Source organism: Callospermophilus lateralis, chromosome 9, assembly GCF_048772815.1.
Source record: "Callospermophilus lateralis isolate mCalLat2 chromosome 9, mCalLat2.hap1, whole genome shotgun sequence".
Lineage (NCBI taxonomy): Eukaryota > Metazoa > Chordata > Mammalia > Rodentia > Sciuridae > Callospermophilus > Callospermophilus lateralis.
Window position 1 is genome coordinate 14973799 of NC_135313.1, and position 18161 is coordinate 14991959.

General features: G+C 37.7%; 1 protein-coding gene across 1 annotated transcript in view; it reads left to right on the forward strand.

Moving 5' to 3' along the window:
* Nucleotides 1-17761, forward strand: part of Farsb (phenylalanyl-tRNA synthetase subunit beta) — a 71720-nt gene extending 53959 nt beyond the window's left edge. Inside the window, exon 17 of the mRNA XM_076865611.1 lies at nucleotides 17483-17761. Within this exon, the coding sequence (XP_076721726.1) occupies nucleotides 17483-17634 (152 nt within the window). The 3' untranslated portion in view covers nucleotides 17635-17761. The remainder of the gene's footprint in view (nucleotides 1-17482) is intronic.
* Nucleotides 17762-18161: the final 400 nt, after the last annotated feature.

Sequence of the window (18161 nt, forward strand, 5' to 3'; positions counted from 1 at the left end):
AATTAAGGTCATTATAAATAATGATTCCTCATTTTTCATAGGGATTTCTAAGTCTCTTTTGATTATCTAATGACCAATATGATTACCTTTTTTTTCTTTTTTTATGGTCAAAGAAATCAAGGCCTAAAGAAATGCTTGTCAAAATAAGTCAGTGGTAAAGCTGGTATTAGTTCTTTGTCTAATATATATGCATACATACATACCACAACTAAGAAACAAAAATTTGTTTCCATACTCCTAAGTAAATCATTAAACACAGGAATTGGTTGTAGGGGCTTGTTTAGCTACATCATTTCCTCAGGCCTCCTGTTTTTACATATAGCTTTTTCTGCTAACAAAAGGTCTTCAGAGTATCAAAAAGTAGAGTAGAAACAAATTAAGAACTACTGTTTCATGCCATTCTTGATTATTGAGCTGTATTCTATTACTCTGGCATATGGTTTACTTTTTAATAATTAAAAATCCCTAGTGGCTTTGCAATTATAATTGAGCTAAGCCTGTACACCAGAGATTCCTGCTAATGTCAGTTACACTGACAGTTATACGTAATTTTTTTCTGTCCTTTGTAATGTATGCTTCCAAGCTTCCCTTTGTGCTGCTTTGTTTGATGGTAGGGATAAGTGGAATAGAACTTAATTCCCTTTGAGAAACTTGGCCCTGTCCTTTGTAAGAGAAATCTGGAAATTCATTTGATTGATCATCACATCAATTCCAAGGAGTTATGTTGACATTGAATTGTAACCTTACTTATTATGCAGCCAGCAGCCCTCTGCAGCATGTGGAGTATCTGCAGAAGCACTCAGAAATTCTGTGACTGTCGTCAGACTGAAAAGCCTGATTGCTTAATCTTACGTATTTTTCATTTGCTGAGCACCTTTGCAGTTTAAGACCCTAAAGTGAGCTAGAATATCAAGCTGATATGATGATAGAATAAGGTCAATGTTGAGTTTAAAAAAAAAAAAAAAAGCAGCCTTTAACTAGTTAGCAGACTACAGAGAATTTTAAAGGTTTCAAAAGGGTTCAACTCAAGAATGTTTTAGTGGCATTTGATCAGATTATTATAGCATATGTATATGCTTTTTTTCTAGGCTTTTTCCTCTGTTTTTGTGGTTTGTTGCAAACTAAATTATGTATGTTTAGATGCATTTATCCTTTTCAAAAACCACTTCTGGGCAAGAAAAATTCTCAACATTTTTGTGTTTAGAACAATTCTGTGGTTGCTGGGTAGATCAGTGGCAAAAATTATTTCTTGTAGAATGTAGCGGGCTTTGCTTGTGATTGGCTGCATTGACTTGAGAGAGTCCCCTCACCCCCCATTAGCTTGCTACCTATTTCAGTTTTGATTATTTAACTTGAGACAGGGTCCCAGATGGACAGACAAAAGTCTTAGAACTTTAGTTTTGGCAATTTTAGTTTTCATGCTGCTCATAATTCATTTTATGAAGTGAAAAATAACTTTGTAAGGAATATGCACATTTAATCCTACACCATATGTACATACTGTGGCTATTTAGGAACCTTCTGTTACATCACACCTAATGATTGGCTTGACCTGTAGGTCATGACCTTATTTGCCTTTCAGGACACCTGTGAAAGATTTCTGATGCTAAAAAAAAAAAATATGGGTGAAATTGTGATGTTTCCCTGCTCGTCAGTCACACTGGTTCTCATGTAATAGTAGCTTAGAAATAGATGAGAAAATATCTGTTGAACAATTTGTTGAAGTAAAGGTATTCAGATTATGGTTTGATTTACACAAAATTTTCTGGGCTGTAATAAAGGGGGAACTGTATAGCATGTCTGAATTTAGTTACCATCAACAAAGGTGTTCTGTCAAGGCATCAGGTTAAAAAAAGAAGTTTGGAAGCTTTTAAACTTCTAACCTTATTACTCTGTGTGAAAATAGTTTTTACTCCTCTGACTGTCTACTTTGTTGTGTTTGAGGCAAGTTTTTGTAGTACTACCATTTCCATTGGCTTTCTTGCAAGAATAAAAGACTCAAAGCAGTATTAAATGAACAAGGGGTAACTGCCGCACAGCAGGATCAGTGGTGTCCTAGAGGCCGCAGGGTTTTTACAGCAGCTCAGCACTAATCACAGATTCCCTGGCCCTGTCGTAGTTTTGAGCTTGTTTATTGTTTTTGTCACCTTCAGATATGCATGAGGTACATTCTGCCTCTCTGGTTCACTTAGTTCCTATTTTTGGTGTGTTTTGGTGTTTACCTGGCATAACAAATTGGAGTGCTCGACACCAAGTGGACTGGAGATGACATGGTCAGCTCAGGATTCCCTCTGATAGGTAATTATTTTAATGTAGCATTTTTCAGATTTTTTATGTGTTCTCTCCCCTAATTAGGGACCTTTTTCAAACCTTTTATTTTTAATTGCCCCTCCGTGAAATTTTAATATACAGGAAACACTATTTACTATGGGCTATATGTATAGTGCTGTATATATAAGAAAAATAAATGCAAAGCTTAACATTTTTTCATTAGTGTAGGGTTAACAATGACTAAGCAAAAATTTTAATCTAAAAATTAATATAAAAGTTTTAAGATTACTTGTTTACTCATGTAAATTGTATGAAATTACATACACCAATTAGCAGTTTATGAAATACGTAATGAAATAATCAAAAGTTTTAAAAATCATTCAAAACTTGTTTTTTCAACAAAATAATGAAAAAAAATTTAATTGGTCAAAAATTTTTCCTGAATTTAACTTTTAACTTTCTGTGGTATGAGAAAATAACTTACAAGTAATTTATGGTAATCAGATATTGTCAACATTTTTTATATTTAGCACTTGACAATTAATGATGTGTTCAATAACTTCTTGAGTTAAATGATAAACTATTTTTTAGGTAACTCTCAAAACCTAAGCCACTTATTAAAGCTCTCGGGAGCATACATACACAATATCTCTAAGACAGCCAGTGGCCCCAAAGATACCTTTCAAGGTGACTTTTGAGATATTTGTTTTGAGGCAGGGTCTCACTAAGCTGCCCCCAACTGCCCTTGGAATTCATGAGCTCAGGTGATTCTTGCCCCCCAGCCTTCTGAGCATCTGGAGACACAAGTGTGTACCACCACACCTGGCTTGTGACTGGACAGCTGTTCATTGCTGTAGTTTACAGCATTGTTACCACGTTGGCCTTGTCTTCTGTGTCAGTGCTGCTCATGTGGTATCCAGGAGAGCAGCCACAGGGGTGGAATGCTAAGAAGTGTGTGATTATTGCCACATTTGGTTCAGCTTTGGAGGCGCCAATCATCATAATGTGCAAGATTTGTTCATATCCACTTTTCCAAAAACCACTTTTAACTTTTGTTGAGAATATATACACTTGGGATTTATTTAGATTCAACTATGTGTACTGGGTGACAAAAGATATTTTATTTACCACATTGTACTCCCTTTCTTTTCCCTGCCATTAAACTAGACCTTGGCCTCCACTATTCTAGAGAACAGAATGCAATAGCCTTAACACAAAGAGATATAAAATAAGTTTTTTTTTTAGCTTGTAATCTTTCAGTGGTTCATGTCCTGAAAGCTTAAAGGATTTTTAGGGTGGTTTTGACTACTTAGTTTTTATTTTATACATATAAGACAGTTTTATTTTTAGGTAGCAGCAATTTTACACTTGGGTCAAAATTTAGCAGCACCTGATTTTGACACATTTGTTTTATTTTGGCAGCATGTTAGTTAAAAAACATTATCCCTTGAATTCCTATAGAATGTTGTGTTTTGGTGAACTAAATGTCATCCTTCTAAGTAGCTTGTGTAGCTTTACTCCAAAAGGGCTAATGGGATAGATGGAAGGATAGGTGAAAAATAATAAAATATTCATAAAAAAATAAATAAAACCTCCATAGGTTTGATCAATGTAGAGTAGCCTGCTGAGCATATGGCCACTCAGCCAAAGCTGTTGCTCAGTGTGTGGGGAGGTTGTTGTTCTAAAGCCTCCTCTCAGAACTGAGCTAGGGAATGTGTCATGGTACACACACACACAAACACACACACACACACACACACACACACACGGGCATCCCTCAATATCTGAGAGGGATTGGTTCCAGGATCTAAGCCCACTCTTACATAAAATGGCATTTGTAGTATTTGAATATAGGTTGCTTACAATGTCTAATACAGTGCTGTGAAAATAGTTGATATATTGTATTATTTGGGGAATAATGACAGCAAAATTTTTTACATGTTTAATACAGATAAAACATGTAAAATATATTTTTTCTGTCTGTAGTTGGTTGAATCTGTGAATGTAGAACCCGTGGATGGAGAGGGTCAACAGTATATATTTTTGAAGACCATAAGTCCACAACATTACCTCCAAGATAAACCTAACACTACCAGTTTTTCCCTGATCCACATTTGTACCTCTCTTCTCCAATAGTGGGAGACTTGGCTTCCATTATCTTAGCCTGTTGACTCCTTAATCCATGCCCCTGGGTAACTAAACTCTTTTTCATTGCTGTCTTCTCCCTTACACATCTGCCCTACTTTTCATTGTGAGATGTTGGCTGCCCCTGCAGGGCTGTTCTTGGACACTTTTGGATGCCCTCTACTCTCTCTTAGACTCTGACAACCCATGCTGGCTTTCTGTTCCTGATCTGAGACACATACACTCCTATTCTCCCACTCTCAGTTGGAGATTTCTGCCTTCTTCATCACCTGTAGGGCCGAATTGTTCTGGAAGAGGAGGGTGAAAGTCTTTTTTAATTTCAATTCTTACAAAGTCTTTGATAGTGAGGGTCTTATTAAAATGAAGGGAGAAAATGGTTGTATGTAGTGGGACTTTCTTAGAATGGGGTGGTAATGTAGAAAATGTGTTTCTTATATAGTTTTTCTGCCTCAGACCTAGAAACAGTCATATTTTAAAATGGCCCTTATTTCTCTTAGAAATCAAATTTAGATCATGATCTGAGGGTTAAGATTGCACATTGCACTGATCTAGAGGTTGTTCTGTGTGCATACATTTTAATATGCAGAGCTGCACAAAGGCTCCCCCTTCCCAAGAAAAAGCACTGTATTCACATTGTCATTTTCCATTTATATTCAGGATTTAAGAATTTTACATAATATATTTGACTTCTAGTTCTTTTTCTTTACATTGAAAATCTTGGTTCCTAACACATTTATATGATTACTTATTTCTTTGCACTATTATTATAGTTTTAAAATAAAAATACTGATACTGTTACTAACATAAAGATTACTGAAAACAGTGTAAATTTTATTTTCAGTTCTTTTTGAATTTAGGATATTACCTACAAAATAAGGTACATTTAGAGCATTCTGGCTTCTTACCTTTTCTCCCTGCCTCTACAGGTTATGATTTTTATTAATTTTTAGTCTATCGTTTTGTAGTGTTTCCTTTTGTTTTTTCAATATAAGCATAGTTGTGTGATCACATTCTTCACTTATGGACAGAGGGGCTGAACATGGCACTGTTCTGAAGTTTGCTTCTATCTGCTTGTCAGGCTGTGGTGGGGAGCATCCTACAGTCAGCAAGCAGCAAGTGGAGGTCCACCTCATTCCCTTGTCTTCTGCCGGGTGCTCTATTGTTGTCTTCTCATGGTTTATTCAACTAATTGCCTGTTGATGAATATTGGGTGTTTCCACTCTTTTGGTGTTACAAATGGAGCTACCATGAATAGCTTTGTGCTTATGCTGTTTGGAATTTTTTACAGTGTATCTTTGGGACAGATTCCTAGAAGTATGGGATTATTAGGACAGATTCCTACAAATATGGGATCATTAGGACAGATTCCTAGAAGTTTGGGATCACTGGGACAAAGGGAGAATTCAAATTTTTGCCTGGTAGTGCCAAACACCTCTCCTTCAAACATCTTGTTTGAATGTTTTGCAAACTCAGCGGCAGCAGATGAGAAGACCTGTTTCTCTGCTTTGTTGTTAGAGTCACTAAATTTTGTATTTTCCCCCAATTTTCAGGTAGGAAATGGTATTTCACAAATTTTCATTAAATCTCCTTTCTTAGAAGCAAGTATTAAAGGTATTTCATGTTTATCAGAAATTTTTATTTCCTTTTCTTGGAATCTCTTGTCTTGCTTATATTTTCCCTTTGGGTTCATTGGTCTTTTTTATTTTTAGAGACCTTGTATGTTATATGAACGCAACCCCTTTTGACATATATCCAGCTAATTTTTTGGTCAGTTTGTAAACTATTTTTTTTACTTCATTTTTTTGCCATGCAGACTTTATTAAATTATATTGTCAAATTTATTAATCTTTTTCCTTATTGACATTGAATTTTGAGTCATTGTTAGGAAAGTTTTTCCTGCTCTGAGATTAGTGTTTTGTTTTTTTTTTTCGTTAAATGTTTCATTTTCTTACCTCTTATCTATTTGTAATTTGTCCTGATTACAGTATGAACAGTAGGTCTAATTTTATCTTTTCCCATATGCTTTGTAGATTTTTTTAATACATGTTGCTTTTGAATTATTATTCTGAGTTTTTGCTAATGGAACTGATTAACTTCCTAAACTCACCTTATTTTCTGTTAAGTTTTTCTTGAAGCCATTAAGGAATGGAGGAAATCTAAAAATCCCATGATCTTTGATATATTTAAAAGGTAAAGCCCTTCAGTCGAATTGAACAGGTCCTTAAGGAAATGTGACCTTTTGAAACTCAGTGAGATTTGGAATAAAAATATGATTCATATCAGAGTGAAGTTCACAGATCCTCAGAGTTATAAAAGTACACCTTCATGGTCTCCTTAATCACGCTTTTGGTCCATTTACATTCATTTTTTTCCCAGCATTATATTTATCTGTAAGAAAATGAGATCTCAATTTTGAAAATTAAATGGTTGTTAACTTGTGATTTCTGGGTCTTAAATTATCATATATGCAGTGTATGTACCATGTATAAGATTTTGGAGAGATTCTGAAAGGGTGCATGCTATACTTAGGGGGTATAAAAAACATTTAGCTGATACTCTATTACTTGGAATATTTATAAAACTTTAAAAATACATTACGTACCAAAGTGGCAGCTTATCTTCAGAGCCCCTGTCTGGTTCTTAAGATCTGATTTAAACCAGGGCTGGAAAAAGTGTCAGTGTCCATCTCCTTTTCAGAGCACTTTGCTAAGTGACTACATTTCCCATCCAAAGGCTTTGTTGAGAATGATTTTTTTTTTCTTCCCATTTTCTTTTGGTCTTCTTTGCCTCTGTCATTTATTCCCATAGAATCATGAAGTCATTCCCCTGGATCTCAACACCTTTTTCACAGCCTCTGTTTTGTTTGTTCCCTTCTTACTTAATTAACGAAGGTCTGGTTTGGTTTAGTGATTCCTGCTACTTATAAGCTAATAGCTCATTTTTAGGTCAGACTTTTATCTAGGAAATTAGAAGGTTGTTAAAAATCATTTTTTGATATTTTATGGTATTTCTTTTTAATGAGCTAGATTCTAGAAGCCTTTAATAACTAAAGCTTACTCTGATTTTTTAATAATATATTGATATGTAATCTACTTTGCTTAAAAATTAAAATATTAAAATGTACATATGTGGACTTTTGGGGTGGTGAGTCTGCAGAAAATTAAACATTCATTAGGTTCTGTGTTCTCCAGAGTTGCTTTTATATACAGCATGTTTCTTCTCTTCTCCCCATATATTCTTTTTTGGAGAGACTCCTTTCTCTCTCTCTCTCTCTCTCTCTCTCTCTCTCTCTCTGTGTGTGTGTGTGTGTGTGTGTGTGTGTGTGTGTGTGTTTTCTTTCTAGCTTAAATCGGTCTATGTTACATCATTCCAAGAATCTAACAGGTTGACATGCACAGTATTTCCCATACCAGTTTACATATGATAGGCAAGCTGGGCGTGGTGGCGCACACATTTAATCCCAGTAGCTAGGGAGACTGAGGCAGGAGGATCAGCCTCAGCAATTTAGGAAGGCCCTAAGCAATTTAGTGAGACCCAAATTAAAATGAATAAATAAATAAAAAGCACTGCGGATATAGCTCAGTGGTAAAGCACCTAAGTTCAATCCCCAGTACCAAGAAAAAAAAAAAAAAAGACTTCATGGAGGTCCCAGTTCTGATTTTGATGAGTTATTTTTGCACTGATGTTGAATATCTGTGGCCTGACTTGATCTGTTTGAGAAGTGAATACTGTTGTTCATTAGGTGCTCAGGTGACTTGAGCAGCCTCTCACCCCTCTCAGAAATATTTCTGAGTACCTGCCGGCCCCTGTGGGCTGTGGGTAAGGAATGGATCTTTCTGCCCAGGGGAATTTAGGCCAGTTGTGGGGTTGGCAGCTTGACTTTGGATCCCTTAGTTGTCTTCTCTCGTGACTTCCTGTGTCTTGATTGAATTTTCTTACACTCCTCCCTCCCTGGGACCCTAAATTTTCCCCCTTCTGTGTCACTGTACTTTGGTGTTCACTTTCCAGAAGAAAAGGGTTTCTAGTCACACTTCTTTATCCTTTAAGGCTCCTGGTTGGTCTGAATTGCATTCTCTAAACAAAAATTCTTCTTGGGATTATGTCCCAAGGTTGTTTTGAGTCATTTTCTCCCCTCATGGGATTTTTTTGAAAGTAGTAGTTGGTACTCTGTGGGAGAAAGCTTTTTATCTACATTGTACAAGATGAGATCAGTATAGTCTGTGGTTTATAGTCTTCTACCACAGCTAGAAGTCTATTGCTTAACATTTTGATAAATAATGAGTGGCACAGTGGTTCATTTTGGTTTTGTCTTTTTGTGTAGCACTACTTGTGGAAAAGGGAAGTAATCCAAGGAAGAGCAAAAAGTAGCTAATGTTTATAGAAACTTTACTTGAGCTGTGAATAATTGAAAACAACTCTAAGATAAAATACTTTAAGAGTAATTTGGCAAACTATGATATATAAATATAATGAAAAGTCTTTAAATATGTAAATATAAGTTGAAAAAGCAGATCCCAAGGTGTCATAGATACTAGTTGTAATGATAGGAAAGAATACACTGTCAAACCTAGAACATACGCTAGGTCAGCTGTTGCTGCAAATCCTCTTTCATTTTAACCATGTGATGGAAGACGTAATTTCTTCATGCAGTTTCTTCAGCTGTAAAATGGAAATGAATATCTGTCTGTGTGGACCATTGAGTTGTTGGGAGAGGTAGAGACAAGAATTTTGGAAATCACTCCTCAGAGGAAACTTAGTAATGTTGAGTTTGACCTTAGAAAAGCAGCATTGGGCAGAAGAATTGTAAACTGAATTCAAGAAGACTTGGATTCTTAACTGTCCTGTAACCTGGCTGTGTATTTTTTTTTAAACTGGTTTGTCTCTGTTTTCTCCTTTGTCAAAAAAGGGAATGGACAGTATTGCCTACAAGGTCCTTTCTGCTTGTGCTGCAGAAGTTTAAATTCAGAAGCAGATTTTGTCACAGGTTCTAACATGTCCACTTTTTTTCTTTGCTTTTTTGTTTATTTACTTTTGGTACTGGGGATTGATGCTTTACCACTGAGCTACATCCCCAGTCCTATTATTATTATTATTATTATTATTATTTTATTTTGAGACGGCATCTTGCTAAATTGCCCAGACTGGCCTCTCAAGCTTGTGATCCTTCTGCCTCAGCCTCCCAAGTCCCTGGGATTATAGGCATGTACTCTCACACGCAGCTTTCTGCCCTTCTAGATAGTGTCACCTTGGTGTTTATTTGTATGCAAAAATAATTCTAGCCTTGTTTTAGAAATCCAGAATTTATTCATTAAGGCCACTGTTATATGGGAGTCTTTAAAAATGTATTTCTGGGCCTACAGGTGGCATATGCCTGCCTGTAATCCCAGCAACTCTGGAGGCTGAGACAGGAGGATCACGAGATCAAAGTCAGCCTCAGCAAAAGTAAGACACTTAGCAACTCAGTGAGACACTGTCCCTAAATAAAATACGAAATAGGGCTGGGAATGTGGCTCAGTGGTTGAGTGCCTCTGAGTTCAGTCCCCCCACCACCACCACCAATGTAGTTGTACAAGACTACTAGAAGACTGTAGTATCATTAGTATTATGTTATATTAGTAATATTGCAGCACATACCTGGGGATGTCCTAAGTTTAGAGGTAAAGACCTATCAGTCAGTCTTTTTTCCCCCCTCTCTTAAGTTGTGTTTATTTATTTAATTTTAGGCCAGAAGAAGTCTGCAAACATCAAATGGACAGCTTGACCAAAAGCTTAAAAGCATTATGCTGTAGGCCTTCTGTGCCTGGAGGCCACAGGAGGAGGGCTGGTTCAGTGGCCCTCCTTCACCTTTAGCCTGCTCTCCTGCCTATACTATTGCTTGCCTTGGGCAAGACTTCTAATCTCCGGGTGATTCACTTTTCCCATCTGTAACTTGCCTGTTCCACAAAGGATTTGGCCAGGGCTGCCCTGGGACTGCTTCACTGCTTTTACTGGTGATGGAAGATGAATAGAAACAGGCTACCATGTTTTTATAATTGCATTACTGTTCAATTCTTTTTCTCTTACATGCCTTACTTGTCAACTGAATCTAATTCTGAACTAAAATACATCTATTATAATTGCATGTTTGAAGTTATGTTTGCTACAAGTTAGTCAAAGGTTTCCATTGAATTTACTAATTGTGAAATTATGGACACAATCTCATGATCAACATTTCCATTCTTTCCTAATTAGCCCTACTACATTCTTTTTTTATTAATATTTTTTGTAGTTGTAGATGGATACAATGCCTTTATTTTATTTATTTATGTTTATGTGGTGCTGAGTATCAAACCCAGGGCCTCACACGTGCCAGGCAAGTGCTCTACCACTGAGCTACAACCCCAGGCCCCCTACTACATTTTTATTACCATTATTATTTTACTTTAATTATGGAGGAATTAGTACATTGTTAAATTTGATTTGAGAAACAGTACCCTTAAAATTTTTTGTCAGGTCATAGACCTATTTGTTGGCTTGGGAAGGCAGGACAGTTTGTACCTTTTATATTTGAAGTTGTTATTCTAAATATCTTGTGCATACTTAAGAAACAGAAAATGAGAGACAGAAAATGAGTGTCAGGCAAATGTAGGAGTTTTCAAAAACTGACAGTTTGAGAGGAATTTTTAACCTAGAGTTAAGTCCTTTGGTTTTACACAAGTTAATTTGATTCTGATTTAAAATTGCAAGTAGAAGGTCAGGCATGGTGACACATGCCTGAAATTGCAGCTTTTTGGGAGGCTAAGCCAGGGGAATCGCAGGTTCAAGACCAGCCCGAGCACTTACTGATGAGACCTGTCTCAAAACAAAAAAGGCTGCGAATAGAGCTCAGTGATAAAACAACCCTAGGTTCAATCCCCACTGCCGTGAACAAATAATGAATGAATGAATAGAAGATAAATAAAATGTAGTGATTAGATAGTTTTCCTTTAAGCTTTTTGCATCATTCCTGACTTCCTTCAGGTTTATTTATATATATATATGTATTAGTTGTAGTTGGACATAATATCTCTACTTCGTTTAGTTATTTTTATGTGGGTGCTGAGGATCGAACCCAGGGCCTGCACGTTCGAGGCGAGAGCTCTACTGCTGAGCCACAACCCCAGTCCACCTCCTTCAGGTTTTGAAATATGACTGTTTATGTGTATGTGATACACACTAGTATAAAATTGGACTTTAAAATTAGATCTATGTTTCCCTAGCATTTTCTTTTTAATCATTTAGTGTTTGCCCTGCCAGTTAACTAAAGAAATTTTAGAAAGTGATAGCATTGGGCTGGAGATGTGGCTCACTGGTAGAGTTCTTTTCTAATATGCACAACAAGCAAAATGAGCAAACAAAAATGATGAATTTCTGGGCTGGGGTTATAGCTCAATGGTAGAGTGCTTGCTTAGCATGTGTAAGGCACTGGGTTCGATTCTCAGCACCACTTATAAATAAAGGACCGTTGACAACTAAAAAAATATTTTTTTAAAAAATGATAAATTTCTCTACACTAAAACTGGGAAATTTTGGAATTCTAATTCTAAATTCTTACTTAGTTTTAAGGAGATTGTAGTGACTTATAAAAGGTTGTTCTTTGTTGAAGACAAAGGTAGTTAGGTGCTTTGCTAATTGCTTTTAAAGAATAAGGTCCCCTAGCCTCATTTGTAATGGGTTTCACCAGGCGCCCTCTTGGTAGAATGCTGCTGTAACAAGGGTTTCCTCTGAGTTTCCTGCTATGGGGTTAAGTAGGCGCTAGTTCTTCTCACTCATCCAGTTGCCTTTACTTTAAGAGTTAACGATGTCTGCAGGTGTGTTGGGATTAGCACTGGAAAGTTGTGTAAGGGGTTTTCTTTCTTTTGATCTTCAGAAGGGGATGAAAGATGGCCATTAAACTCAAAGGATTAGGTCCCCTTTCTTCACAGACTTTAGGTACCATAAATATTTCACTTCAAATGCAAAGTGAGAATTGTATACATCTGGTGGAACGTGGGTGTTTTATATTACCAGTTGGAAATTATTTAGTCTCCATTTACAAATTAAATGGTCTTTACAGAGACATTTCTCCTGAGTGTACTGGGATCTGAAAAAATGTTTTGTGTTTATATCTCAGTGGTGATCTTATGGCTCCTCGTATTCCTAAGCCTTTTTCTTTCTTTTTTTTAAGTTAATGTCTTGCCTACCTTGTACCCTTTCCCTCTTTGTGTTCTCCCCTTCTTTCTGTAATTCCACTGATTCTCAAAAATCTGTTGGTTCTAAAATTTTGAGAACAACTACCCATAAGAATTATTGCATGCTCCCATGTAGGGATATGTGCAGTTTTTAAGTCTTATACATTATTTAGAAAAGGAAGGTGAGGCTGACATACTGGCCGCAGAGTTAGACAGTTTATATTCTCTGAAAACTGGTGAGAAAGTAGGAAAGTAGGAGAAAGCCCTGCATAGGAAGGCATAGCTTCAGCTTTCAGCTCTCTTCTGCTCCTTGCCCTGTCACCCACTTTGTTGGTTTCACTCCAGAATGGAATATGGGGGATTTTTTTTTTTTTGTCTTTGTGGGGAGGGAAGGGTTTGGGTAGGTGCCAGCTCTAGACAGGTCAGCCTATTAAATGATTATTCCTTTCTTCATCATATTACATTAATCAGTCATTTAGATCAGACTTTAACTACATTCATTAAAATACATTCAGGTGGCCCAATGACTTACCGTATCTATATAATTCTGTATTTTCTACTTCATTCCTGAATTGGGGACTTGACATCTGGGAAAAGCTCACAAAGACTGTTTCTGTTATTAGCTGTGACAAATGATTTATGGACATTCCTTTTCCAGTATTTGCTGTCCTCTTTTTTATTTTGTTCTTTTTCTTTCAGAAAATTTGGGTGGTAAAGTACCAGATTGCAGGCTGTCAGTCATATGAGAATTTGAACCTCAAAACATGTACTGATGATCCAAAGACAGGGAACAGTTAAGTTATATGAATAGATGATTTTTAGAGATGGGCCAAGTGAAGTGCCAGATCAGTGGGTTGTCATAGCCAGTAGGACTTGAAGTAAGGAGTAGGGACCTAGTGCCGGGTAACTTCCTCCATGCTTCCAGATGAGAAGTGTGCCCCATTACCACCTTAAGCTTCTACTTCTGACGCTCATAAAATTAAAGGAATGGCTCGATGTGTAAAGCTTATCCCAACTTTAGGCTTGTACTATTACTCTAAAAAAAAAAAAAAAAAGATGAGGCAAAAAGAAACTGTGAAAGGTGTTTGGCAACGAGCAGGAGAGGTTCTCACAGACTCTTTGATGGTCAATTAGCCAGAAAATGTGCTAAAGACTGGGTGCTGTGCTGGATTATGGGTCCAGGAATGACCCTGAGGTCCTGAGTGGCCCTGCCGTTAGAGCAGAGACGATTATAGACCTTGAAAAGATGCCACAAAGGCTTTAATTAAGGGGCTTACTCACACCCCACTAAGTTGGGGAAATTAAACTCTTATTTGTGCTTAACTGATTTTTTTTTTTGGGGGGGGGGGTCCTGGGCTTCCACATGTATTTCAACAAGAACACAATTTCCCCCAGATCTATTTTGTGCTGGAAGCCATTTTTCCATAGTGGCTATCAGCAAGCTGAGAGTTTAATCATCACAGGGACCTTGGTGCAGGGGTAGGTTGGAGAGGCCTTTTGCCTGGTTGGGGTGCTTAGGACATAGGTGGGACACTGTACTGTTTGTTTATACATTTTGATATACCAGGAAGTCATGATCTCTATTTGGACTTAAATACACAAATAAAAGAAAACTAATTAATGTATTCTTCAGAATTTGAATTTTAGAGTTCCTCTTCACAAGACAATATGATTCTCTTTGAATTGGCAACTATGTGTCTCTAGACACAGGATGTGCTCTTTCCAAAAATGTTTTTGTTTTTTGTCAGTGAGATAAAAGTAGCCTTTGGAAGTTGGCTACCATCCAGGTCTGAGTTTTCCTAAGCCCGGACCCATATTCAGTTCCATTCTGATAACTGCTTTTATTTCTGGACAGACTGCTGTTTAAGATGCATCAGTCCTACCTAGCACATGATGACCACGTTGATCTATCTAAGTTACTGAGCTAAACTGCCCTCCTTCTGTTAGTGTTGGGGACTTTCTCACCTTTGAACTTTCAAGACTGATTAATGTTTAGTGGGGTGTTTCCCCTTTGTTACTGAAGCAATTCTGCCTGTAAATTAGAAAACCAAAATAAAAAACCATAAAGGTTTTGAAAACGCTAAGAAATGCTTATGTTTTAGTAATTTAAATTTTTTTTTCAGCATTTCTAATTCACCTATAACGTCAGTCAAGTAGCACATCTTTTAGGATCTGTCTGTTGCCCTTGATAACTTGAATCCTTTTGTATGCTGCTCAGTTTGTATAGATCTAGGACAACCTCAGCCTTGCTCTAATTGAGGCAAAATGCAGAAATGCGAAGTATTTGTATCATAATCTGACCTTGTAGAATTGAAAAAAGGACAAGAGAAGTTAAAGTTGTCATCACAGCTTTAAGTTTGCAGTCTTCAGCAGAGTGAAGTTCATACAGAAATCCCAGTGTTGGGTTTAATGTTTACATTTTAAGTGGGTGGGGGAGACTGTTTATTGAGAGAAAGGACAGCAGCCTGCTCCACTGGGATTCAGTGAAGACCTTCTGGATGCCCTTATGACTCAGATGGGTTCATGTGCTATGGTGAAAACTTTTTTTTTTTTTCATTTTGGTACTGAGGATTAAACCCAGGGACACTTAACCACTGAGTCACATCCCCCCAGGCATTTTTATTTTGAGACAGGGTCTTGGTAAGTTGTTTAAGGCCTCACTAAGTTGTGAGTGGCTGGCTTTGTGCAATCTCCTGCATCAGCCACCCCAGTTGCCAGGATTCCAGGTGTGTGCCACCATGCCCAGCTCTTTTGGCTTTTGCCATTTAGAATACTGTCATACTTGGCGATATCTTAAGGCATCATGCAAATTTTACTTCTCTTTGCTTGTCTTTAGAAAAAGAGAAAATTGTATTTGGTGACATAAATATTTTGTTTGACCATATATACTTGCCTAGTTAATGAGCTTAAGCAAAGTTTGATCCAACTGTCTCTAGAGAGAGAATGCAAGCTGGCAACTAAAGAAGGTATCTGGATTTTGCTAGAAAGTGCTGATCCAAAGGTTATATGAAGTAAAAATTCTGAGTTCTTATCTCTCAGGCTTTATTTTGCTAACACTTGCCGGAATGAGCACATCTGGCTTAGATTCGAAAATAGTTTGGTTTTATGCTTTTTATGCTTCAGTAAAAATGAATCCAATCAAATTGAAATTGAAGATAGACAAAAGGAAAGATTCTGGTACAGCAAGGTTATCAGGGAAGGTCTTCAATATTTCCTTTCTGAGGGGCCTTTTAACCTAGGCCAGTGTCTTTCTCAGAGGGTGTGTGTGTTCAGCTCTGTTGTATGAAGGGGTGCTAGGTGATGGGAGAAGGGAGCCCCAACAATCTCTGAGGTTTATGTTTTTATCAGCTTGGGTTTGTCAGTCATAATGCTGACCATTGACACTTTATCCAAACTCCTTGGTTTATCATTTGAAAATTTCTTTTGCTTTCTGGTTGGGGAGATAATCATTAGATTTTCATTTTAATAGAATTAAAATATACCATCTTTATCAGACTGAGCAATAATTCATGTCTCACCAGGACTTTGTATTATCCATCCAGTTTGGTTTCTGAATTATTTCATTTGATTCCCTTCTTCACCCCTTTTCCTAAGTGTGGATTAAGTACTTAAATGCAGTTCAGTGGAACTCTTGCTTTGACCATGAAACAGAACTGTTTAGCTTGGTAGACATGAGAAACAGACCACCTTACATTTTGTCCAGATTCTTAGGGTTAAAGACAATTAAAAATATTTTTCAGGTCTTTCTCAGAAATATAAAAAAACATCTTTCGATACTGACTGAAAAATATGTACAATTCTGTGCATCTGTGGTATTAACTTGACAGTAGCAGATTTTCCCTCCCTTCCAACCCTGTTTTGTAGTTCCTAATTATGCTGACCTTGAAGCCATTTGGAGACTCAGCAGCTTGCTCTTCCATAAATAATGCACTCACTCTGAGTGGCAGGCCGGAGACTTGTGGCCCGGCTCTACTGGGTATTTATAGTTCATGCCAGTAAACGTGGCTTGAATCAGCCAGGAGCTGTGGGCCTGACCCTTTTCAAGTGGGTGGCTAGAGAAATGAATCAGCATTATTTTAAACTTCAGTAGAGTCCAGGGCATGAATACACTCCTGTGGCACTGTTAACTTAGCCACTAGTGAATGGGCCTATACGTTTGGTTTGTAGCCAGTTAAATCTTGAGAACCGTTACTGATTGGCGAACTGTGTCAGTGCATTGGCTCCCAGATGAAGAGAGAACTTTCTGCCAGGCTTAAAGTAAAGCAGGGATCAGCTTGGACTTATTGGGTCTGGCCTTTGCTCTGGTTTTGCAGAAGATGCTCCAGAACTGCTTAGGAAGCTCTTTTTCAGATGGGAACGTGGGTCGCCTTCTGGCAATGCAGCCTGTAATTAGCCAGTGCAGTTCCCTGTAGCTTGTGAGGACACTGCAGCTTGGGTTTCTCCATGTAATCAGGTAGAAAGGAGTGATGTCACTGGAGTGAAGTAATCCATTGTGGACTTGGTGTCAGCTGTTCCACAGCTCCTTCCTCCCACTCAGCATCCTATCTGCATTTCATTTTTCCCCTTTGTCCTTTGAAGGACAGTTCCAGGTACCCAGGCTCTCCTGACTGTGTCCTCAGCCTCCTTTATTTCATACTTCCTGCTCGGACCCCTGTGATGAACACACAGGGCCCTTATTTTCCTATTCATCCCTAACTTTTCCTTGTAGGAGTTCCTTGATGTGATAGCTTCTTGTTAACACTAGAGAGTATGAGGACTGCTTTCTTAGCCTTGTGCTTTAAAGAATAGTTATTTTTAAAGTTGACTTGTGGGCTTTTAGTGTTAAATGTCTATTGACATTTTGCCAGAAGAAACATTGATTTTTATCTCTTTTTCAGGCCCTGCTTTCTTCCCTGGGCGATGTGCTGAGATCTTTGCCAGGGGTCAAAGCATTGGGAAGCTCGGAGTCCTTCATCCTGATGTTATCACCAAATTTGAGCTGACCATGCCCTGCTCCTCCCTGGAAATCAATATTGAGCCTTTTTTGTGAGGATGGATCTCTGTTGTATGGTTCTGTCCCCTAGTGTCCCTTTCTCCTCCTCTGGTGTCCTCTCCTCCTCCACAGGGAGCATCCATTTGTGCTTTAATGTTTAATAAAGTAAAAAGCTCCGCCTGCCTCCCTGGGTAGCTTGCATTGGGCTGGCGTGTGCGGTGTGGAACGTGTCTGTGTGCTTTCTTGGATGAGCACCAGAGGAGTGCAATGGGGGTGCAGGTCCGTCTGGAAGCAGAAGTGTTACTCAGACAGCAGGTTTCTCCTTGTCACCCGTAGCTCGTGCATAACAGGATCCCACTTTTTTTACCCCTTATGGGTGAAACAATAATTAGAACACACATCTCACAAATGTGAGATAGTAAGAGTTTCAGCTTTTATTTTCTTCATTTGGCAGTGTTTCCATTGGGAACAACAAAATAACAATATTTTTAGAAAACTTCTAAGATTCAACTACAGTTGAGCAATTATCATTTTTGAAGTCTTTTTAAAGTGAAAGAAAAACCTGAAACACAAATATTTAAAAC